This window comes from Orycteropus afer, unplaced genomic scaffold, assembly GCF_000298275.1.
Source record: "Orycteropus afer afer isolate SDZICR_OR568_19922 unplaced genomic scaffold, OryAfe1.0 scaffold00143, whole genome shotgun sequence".
In the NCBI taxonomy this organism is placed as follows: domain Eukaryota; kingdom Metazoa; phylum Chordata; class Mammalia; order Tubulidentata; family Orycteropodidae; genus Orycteropus; species Orycteropus afer.
In genome coordinates this window covers 5447866-5456976 of record NW_006921730.1, presented here as the reverse complement: position 1 = coordinate 5456976, position 9111 = coordinate 5447866, and the positions used below count along the sequence as shown (strand labels likewise).

Genomic DNA, 9111 nt, shown 5'->3' with positions numbered 1-9111 from the left:
TGTATCCTTCCCTTCAAGGCTCAGTGGTCCAAGATTATCTTCTGTGTCTGTGTTAATTGGTTTCCCTTTTCTTTGTTGAAGAGGGTCTGTGCAGTCCTGCTGCCTAGTCCGCCATCTTGCGGGAACTCCTCCCATTTTCTTGTCAATATATATCTACAGTCATTTTTTAGTTTTCCCAGTACTGCAGTGGTTAAGTGCTCAGCTCTAACTGAAAAGTCAGTGGTTTGAACCCACCAGCCACTCTGTGGGAGAAAGATGTGACAGTCTGCTTACATAAAGATTTACAGCCTTGAAAACTCTATGAAACAGTTCCATGCTGTTCTATAAGGTTACTACGACTTAGAACTGACTCAATGGCAATGGGTCTTTTGGGGCCCTTCAGAAAAATTTCGTTATTTTGAATCTGGTAATCATATGTTCTACTATGCCAGGAATGACAAATTGAAGATGAATGGTGAGTGTTACATGCATCATTAAGAAGAACATTTTGAGATCTATCCTGAAATACAATGTTTTCAATTGCAGGTTAATATCCATATGCCTACAAGAAAGACCCATTAATTGAGGATTAGAAATCATCTTGAAGGAGCTCTGGTGGGGCCGTGGTTAAGTGCTCGGTTGCTAACCAAAAGGTCAGCAGTTCCAACCCACTAGCCAGTTGCTCTGCAAGAGAAAGATGTGGCAATATATTTCTGTAAAGATTTCAGCCTTGGAAACTCTATGGGGTAGTTCTATCCTGTCCTATAGGGTCACCATGATCCAGAATCAACTCGATGGCAATGTATAGCAAAATCATCGTAAGCAGTGAACAAGTGCTTGCCACATCACTCGTTTGTTTCATAGTTTCATAAAGCCATTTTAGGAAAGCTACTGACAACAATTGAAGGAAGCCAAATGAGCTCCTGAATTTTAGGTTGGTAGTTTGACCCAGATTCCTGACTTCTACTCTTTTTGATACCCAGCATCTGTCTAAGCTCTGTTTCCACTTTCAAAGAAATTTTCCCTGGAGAAGGACTGAACATCATGCAGAGAGGTTGGACTTGGAACTGAGTGCAGAGACATGGGGCTTTTGGAGAGAGTGAACTTGTATTTGGTTATAAAAGAGATAGCTGTATTATGTTTTGTGTTTATTTTACTCAAGAACTTTTATAAATTATGAAACATTTTAGATATAGATATGGAGATATAGACTCCATAAGATATACTGAACACCTGTGTAGTCACCTCTCAAACTCCCAAAAAACCAAACTCACTGCTATGGAATTGATCCCAACTCACAGCGACCCCCAATGGTTTCCAAGGTTGTAAATATTTATGGAAGCAGACTGCCATATCTTTCTTCTGTAGTGCAGCTGGTGGTTTGAACCATCAACCTCTTAGTTAGCAGGCAAATGCCTTAAACACTAGACCACCAGTCACATCTCAGCTCTACTGTATTTATGAACATACTTGCAGCACATATAAATATATATGTAGAAATAGCCTCTGTCATACCTACATACGCTATTGAACATTTTGATCAAAGACTCTACAGACAAATCCTGATCAAAATGGAGAAAATGCAGAATGGAATTTCAAATTCTCATAGAATCCATACTTTCTGGAGCCATCGAGGTCTGCTGAATGACTGAAACTATTGTCCTGAGATAATCTTTAAACTTCAAATAAAAAATATCCCCTGAAGTCTATTGAAAACCAAAAAAGATTTAGCTTAACTAGTGAAGAATATATGCCTTGAACATTGTGCTCTTTTAAAACTATATATGTGGGGTAAAATTGACCATAGGGACTTGAAAGATTAGATAGGAAACTTAGCCAGCAGTGAATTTACATTAATAGAGGAGAAACAATTCAGAAAAGAGGGTGAAAATGGTTGCACAACTGAAGAATGTAATCAATGTCACTGAATTTTGAACATAGAAATTGTTGGTGTATGCTATGCTGTGTATTATTCTCAACAACAAAAATAAATTATATTAAAAAAAAAATGGATGCAATGTTTTCTTCTTCCAAATGTGCCTAACTTGATTTTTCTATATATAATTTCCATGTATTTTTCTTTACTACATATGCATCTATCTATTCATAAACAATATATTGTCTTCCCTGTTTTTAACACTTAATAAATGGTGCCATACTTTATGTATCTGTCTGCAACCTGTTATGTTCATTTAATATCATACTTTTCAAATTTATATATATATTGTTACATGTAGTTCTACTTTCTCATTGTTATTTCCAGGGTTTGTGAAAGTTTTTGCCCTGGTCTATTATCTGGAGTATGTGGCCACTCCTAGGCCCTGGAGTGGTCAAGGGGAGCCAAGGGGTGGTGGTGGTGGTGGACCAAGCTCCCATGTGGAGGCTGAGGTGTCCATCAATACGAAATGAAGGGAGTAGGGTGGGAAGAGAAGGAATTTGGCAGCCCTCCTCGCCTGCAGCTCCAAGAGTTTTAGAATTCTAAATTTGGTCCTGACCTTCCAGGTTATTAGAAAGATATATTTATTAAGGTGAGAGACTGGAACAAACTTCAATATTTAAGTTGATTTATAAAACCAAAAAACCCAAACCTCTTGCCATCAAGTCTTTTCTACTCATGGCAATCCCTATGTTACAAAATAGAACTCTTCCATCAGGTTATCTTGACTGTAATCCTTATGGAAGCAGATTACCAGGCCTTTCTTCTATGATGCCACTGGGTGTGTTCAAACTGTCAACCTTTAGGTTAACCAAACCAAACTCACTGCCTACAATAGATTCTGACTCATAGAGACCCCTCTTTGGGTTTCCCAGGCGGTATCTCTAGGGAAGTAGATTGCCCAGTCTTCCTTCTGAGGACTGGCTGGTGGGTTTGAACTGCCAGCCTCCTAGTCAGCAGTCAAATGCCTTAGGGACTATGCCACCAGAGATAAATGCAAATTGTTTCAGCCACAAAAGGACCTTAATCTGATGTATAACCTAAATATTTAGACAAAGTATATGTGCCTCCATTTATACTTTTAATCCGGACCCACACATAAGGGTGAGCTTGCCCTTTTTTAATAATACCCTACTCTTCCCTCAAACCCGATTATAGTAAGAAAATAATGAAATGTGGATTCTCCTCCCACCTCCACCTTCCTTCCACTCTCCCGTTGTTACTACTCTCAATTCCGATTTTGCTAAATTCCACACTGAATTAAGAGGAAGACTTCAACCAGACGCCAAGAAGTTACGCTCAGGGAACACATCGACGCCTTAGTCAATACAAGTCTGGGGAAAACAAGTGCTTCCTCACCAAGCTCCGCCCACTCACCCAGGCCATGGCCCGTGGCATGCCGGGACATATAGTTTTTGGAAGGGCAGCTGTCTCCACCAAGTCTCCTCCCCCAAGCGTCCGACGCTATCTTTTGCCCTCGGGACGTCGTGACGTAGCGCTCCTCATGTCTCTTGCCTCTTCCCTGTTTCTTCGTTTCTTGAGAAGCCCAGTCCCGGATTTCCGAGGTCCTTTTACGTCATCCAAGTCTCAGAGTTGGGCCCGGCGCCGGTCCACTTTTCGGCAAAGTGACGTGGACGTCAACAGCAATGGCGGCAGGAGAGGGGGTCCTGCCAACGTCGAGTGGCGACAGCTGGTGAGTGAAAGCCCTGGACTGATTCCCACTGCCCTTGTGTCCTTCCTTCCTTCTCATCAACCTGCCTGTCTCAGAGACACCGGCAGACGCTGGCGTGGAACAGGAGGACCCGTCCTCGGCGAAGGTCTGGCGCCCTGCCCCGCCCCCTCTCCCTCTCCTGTCCTGCCCAAGCAGCTGAAGCCGAAACGCGAAAGGAGAGGGGTGTGGACCAGTTGCCCGGCCTCCTCGGGTCGGGCCGCTTCTTCCGCTCCTAAATGTGTTGGGAGAGGATGGCTTCAGGTTGGCTTGAGGTGGGGTCCCTGGCCTGTAGAGCTGGTGTAGACTGGTTAGGAAGGAAGTTTCTTCAATAGAAATTAGAGGCTCTAGAATACCGTTTGAAGGAAACACCTTTCAAAATGACCACGTTGACCTTTGCCTGATGTACACACAGGGAGGATCCCTTCCACGTAGTTGAGAATTTTTTAATCCTGGTTTTTAATCTCTTGTTCGTGTTCCAAGAATTTGCAACATTCGTCTCTTTGGCACAAGTCTTTTTCTCCTTCCTACAATTCTCCTCATGTCTCGATTTTCACAGCTTTAGATGCGATGTGCCCTAGCTGCTTCCAAACCTTTGCATGGTTACCTCATTGAAACTCAGGGTTGTGGGGAGGACTTAAAACAATATTTTGGTAGACTTTAATCGCTCAGTGTCGTTAATCTTTGGGAAAGGCTCCGACTTCTGAAATAGTTGATTTTCACAATACACTTTTGGAGACACTGCCATTAAAAAATGGAACGTTTACAGGCCGGTTGAATTTTTAGTTGATGTGTGTTTTGATTGAGTGTATTAGTTTTTTATTTGCTTGTTCATCATATCATATGTGTACAGCTCATTGGCCATCTGTTTATCTAAAAATAATACAGGACTTTTGTAGATATCAAATTTAATCCCCAAGAAAACTCAACCCCATTGTCATCGAGTTAATTTCTGACTTATAGCGAACTTTTTTTTTTTTGTAATTGTGATTTGGGTGAAAGTTTACAGAGCAAATTCATTTTCCATACAGCACTTCATACACATTTTGTTTCATGACATTGAGTGCAATTCCCCACAATGTAACAGCTCTCTTTCCACTTCCTCCCTGTGGTTACTTCTTCCCTGTGTCTTTCTTTCCTGTGCATCCACTCCCCACCCTCCAATTTTCTCCCTGTGCAAACACTGCCCTTCTGTTCTCCCATGTTTAATCGTTATAAGAAATGGATCTAACTGATGTAAATGTTCACCCTATATGCTTGTCTGTCGTTTGTCTGGAAGCCACAGGAGTGAGTTCAGTTCCAGACCTGAAGGGTAACTAGGGGCCGTAGTCTCCGGGATCACCAGGCTCCATCAGACCAGTAAACTTGGTCTTTTTATTCTTAGCAAACTTTTAGGACAGAGTAGAACTGCCCCATAGGGTTTCCAACAGTGTAATCTTTAAGGAAGCAGATTATCACATCTTTTCTCCTGCAGATCAGCCGGTGGGTTTGAACTGCCGACCTTGGTTAGTAGCTCAGTTCTTTAACCATAACGCCACCAGAGTTTCCAAGAAGAAACTGGAAATTACTGAAGAGATAGATGTGTAGTAATTGGGAAGCTCAACTCTAAATTACCAGATATTACACATGACCTTAGTGCATGTACTAATTTAAGATGATCTCAATTTGCATGTATTGGAATCTGGAGGTCGTGATAAGTACACTCATTAACAAGGTAAAAAGTTATTTGGTGAATAAAAATGTTATGGGAGTTTAGTTGACTTCCAGCTGGAGTCATTAGATCACTTGGAAGGTGACATGGAAGCAGTGATATATGCATTGAAGAATGAGTAAAGATTTAGACCAACACTGTCCCAATAGAAATATAATGAAATTTGCTAGTAGCCACATTTATTTACTCTATTTCCAAAATATCATTTCAATATATGATCACTGTTTTAAAAAACTATTTCTTAGATAATTTTACATTTTTTTTTCCCCAAGTCTTCAAAATCTGGTGTGTATTTTACATTTACTCTACATCTCAGTTTGGCCTAGCCATATTTCGAATGCTAAATAGCACACATGGCTAGGGCTCACATATTGGATATGTAGATTAAGAGATTAGAAAGCCTCTGAACACAGGACCAGCCATGAGCGAGAATATAGTGCAGAAAACTAATGTTTTGTTTGGAGAGCAGTGACTAAAAAAACTACATGGCTGAAGAGCAGTTGCAGGCAAATAACTCTGGAAAAGCAGTGTAAATTTTTTTAAACCCATTAAAGAAACCTTTCTGCAATCTGTGACCGAGGCATTGCAAAACTTTTCAGAATGTGACCTAATTGGTTATAGTAGGAAGTTTGCTGCTTTGGAAGAGTGAATTGTTGTGTCATAAACTGACTGTAATGAGCTGAGCTGTTGAGCGCCACAAGGGGAGATGCTTCTGAAGTTAAGTGTCTTGGGGAAGTTCTTAGGTTGGGAGGATTGTGAGCACCTGTCTAGTTCACAGGGGTGAGGGACATGGTGTGAATGGTTGTTAGAAGTAGTGTTTTTTCTTTTCTAGTTTTGCTATGTCTTTGTTGTGCTTTCCATTTTTGTGCTTTTTAATTTTCATGAACAGAGGAAACCTGAAGTTTTTTATTGTGGTTTCTAATCTCCTTTCATCCTCTTATAAAATCTTTTTTCCCCCTCAACTCCTTCACCAATCTCCCAGAAGTGAATTTGAATAGAGCCATAGATAGATCCAGTAAAGCCTCTGCTCTTCAAGTGCTTGGTGAATAGCTTGTTATGGAATGAGGAGGTTTTACTCTTTTTTAAGGAGCTCTGGTAGCATAGTGCCTAAGGCACTTGACTGTTAATCAGAAGGCTGGCAGTTCAAACCCACCAGCCACTCCTTGGAAGGAAGGTTGGGCAGTCTACTTCTGTAGTGATACTGCCTCGGAAATCCAAGGAGGGGTCACTACGAGTCGGGTCCGACTCAATGGCACATAATAACTACAACAACTCTTTTTCAAAAAAGTGCTAGTACATTTTATTTTAACTTTTTCATATGGAAAAATTTCAAAATGCATTATACATCTTACTGCCTAACCGAAACTCCTACTGACTTAGTGTCATTCCATTTACAAACATAAATGTATGAGAGTAAAACTAGGTCATTGTCCTTGAGGAACTTATGGTCTAATTAGGAGAGGTACATTTAAGGACAGTAATTGCCGTAATGCTACTGTAGGGTGATGGTTGGTTGCTACGTTAAATAGTCTCACACAGCCATCCCTTTTTGAGATTGTATCTCATTTCCTTACTGGATTTCAGTTATTTTCTGCATTGGTGCTTCTCAAACTTTAAGTGTGCATTGGAATTACATGGGTTTCTTGTTAAAATGTAGTTTCTGATTCAGTAGATCTGATGTAGGACCTGAGATTCTGTGTTTCTGACTAACTTCTAGGTGATCCAGTGCTACTGGTTCATGAACCATCCTTTGGTTTATCAAGGTTCTACATGATTTGTATCTCAGAATGAGTTAGTCATAGGATTTATATTATACATATAATATTATATATTACATTGTATACATTATATTGTATTACCTAAAACATTATACTGTAATTTATCTAATTATATGACTTGACATCACCCTTTAGATAGTGAGCTTCTTAAGGACAGTGACTGATAACAGGTAGCTCAGTAAATGTTTGCTGAATAAATGGGTTGAATAAGTGTATGTATGCATGAATGAACACAAACAGCATACCAAACTGTCTTTTCATTTAGATTCCCTGACGCTAGTGTTTTTGTGAGCCATGTAATTGTCTGCTTGTGTAATAATGCTCACTATAGAAAGTCAAGGTGATCAGAAACTGCCTTAGCTTTCAAGCTTTCTGGGACATCAGCTGTGTAAGCTCAGTGGATATAGTGAAACTCTTTAAAAATGTTCAGTTAGAAATGATTTACATTTTAAGCTAATATAAGCTATGAGAATCCAGGTTTGTAAAATCAAGTGATGTTATATTATTACATTTCAAAGATAAATATATCATGGTTCTTCATATTGAAGAAGCCAGTCTTGGATTGGAACATAAATCTTCATTTTCTGAGACTTGTTATCTAAAATTTTTTGGTATATGGTGCTGTAGCGGGTAAGGATTTGTCTGCTGACCAGAAGGTCAGCGGTTCAAATACATCAGCTGCTTCACAGGAGGAAGATGAAGCAATCTACTTCCATAAAGATTTTTAGTCTTTGAAACTCAATGGGGGTTGCTATAAGTCGAAATTTGCTCATTGGCAGTGGGTTAACATTAATTATATAAATGTTGGCATTCTGAGTTGCCTAGTTTAAAAATTTTTACACAATATGGACTTTTAATTTGTGATTCTAATTTACTGTTAAACTTCTAAAATGATTACTAAACTTTTCTTTAAAAGGTTTCTGATACTTGTAAAAGTATCAGTTCCATAAAGAAACTTCTATTGTTGTTGACTTGAGATGTCAATAGGAATTGTTTGGAGAATAATAGGGTCTTCTTTTTCAAAATTTTGTGCACTTTATAAATAGTACTCTTAGTTCTTCTTATTTTATAATCTCAAAGTGTTAAAATATGAGGCGAGATTTAAAATGTCTCTTAAAAAGGAGTAGATGATTGCAATTTCATTAAATTAGTGAATTAATATATGTAGTAATAAGAGAAAGAAACCCATTGTTTTAGAATTTTGGACAGCTTGTGGGACTGAGAAGGCTAAATACTACTTTAGAAAATATGAAGATAAAATAAACTTTATCCTATTGAATGTGGTGGTAAATGATAGCTGTTTGATTTTATCAATTAAAATTAGAAGGCAGGAAAAGATTAGAAATGAAGACTTACTTTGTTTCTACTATACATCAAGATCTTTATTATAATTCATATTTTACACTTTGTAGATAGTAATTCACTTATAGGATTTTATTTCCTGTAGCCATAGGCTAAGTTAGTAATTATTTGTACTCACTGTAAAGAGTGACAAGTGCATTTTCTATCTAATATATATTGAGACAATCCCAGGTCATTTTGGAGCACTCAGTTAAGCATTTTGTAATGCACAGACAATTTATGAGTAGGTGTCTTCTGAACACAATTGATAAAATATGCTTAGCAAATCATTTCTGCTGCATAGTGCTGAAATGAATTCTACTTGGTATAAACCAAAGACAATGCCTGCTCTCATGTATCAAAAAGTAAAATAGAGTGGTTAAGGATGATCATGGAATTACATGATGAACATAATTCATGTCACTTAACTGTACATGTGAAGATTGTTGAAACTATAAATGTTTTGTTACCTATATATATGAAACACATACTTCATAGGACTGTGCACTACATATTGTGAACCCTAGGAGCTCTGGTAGCATAGTGGCTAAGACACTTACCTGCTAACCAGACGGCTGGCGGTTCAAACCCACCAGCCACTCCTCGGAAGGAAGGTTGGGCAATCCTACTTCCGTAGTGATACTGCCTCGGAAACCCA

General features: G+C 39.0%; 2 protein-coding genes across 2 annotated transcripts in view; both read left to right on the top strand.

Moving 5' to 3' along the window:
- Nucleotides 1–2388, top strand: part of LOC103201177 (cell cycle control protein 50C-like) — a 125464-nt gene extending 123076 nt beyond the window's left edge. The window contains 1 exon segment of the mRNA XM_042781646.1: nucleotides 2243–2388. Coding sequence (XP_042637580.1) covers nucleotides 2243–2388 — 146 coding nt within the window.
- A 923-nt stretch (nucleotides 2389–3311) lies between these two features.
- The window catches only part of TBC1D23 (TBC1 domain family member 23), a 110441-nt gene continuing 104641 nt past the window's right edge, over nucleotides 3312–9111 (top strand). Inside the window, 3 exon segments of the mRNA XM_007945787.2 lie at nucleotides 3312–3344; nucleotides 3346–3408; nucleotides 3411–3898. Coding sequence (XP_007943978.2) covers nucleotides 3312–3344; nucleotides 3346–3408; nucleotides 3411–3898 — 584 coding nt within the window.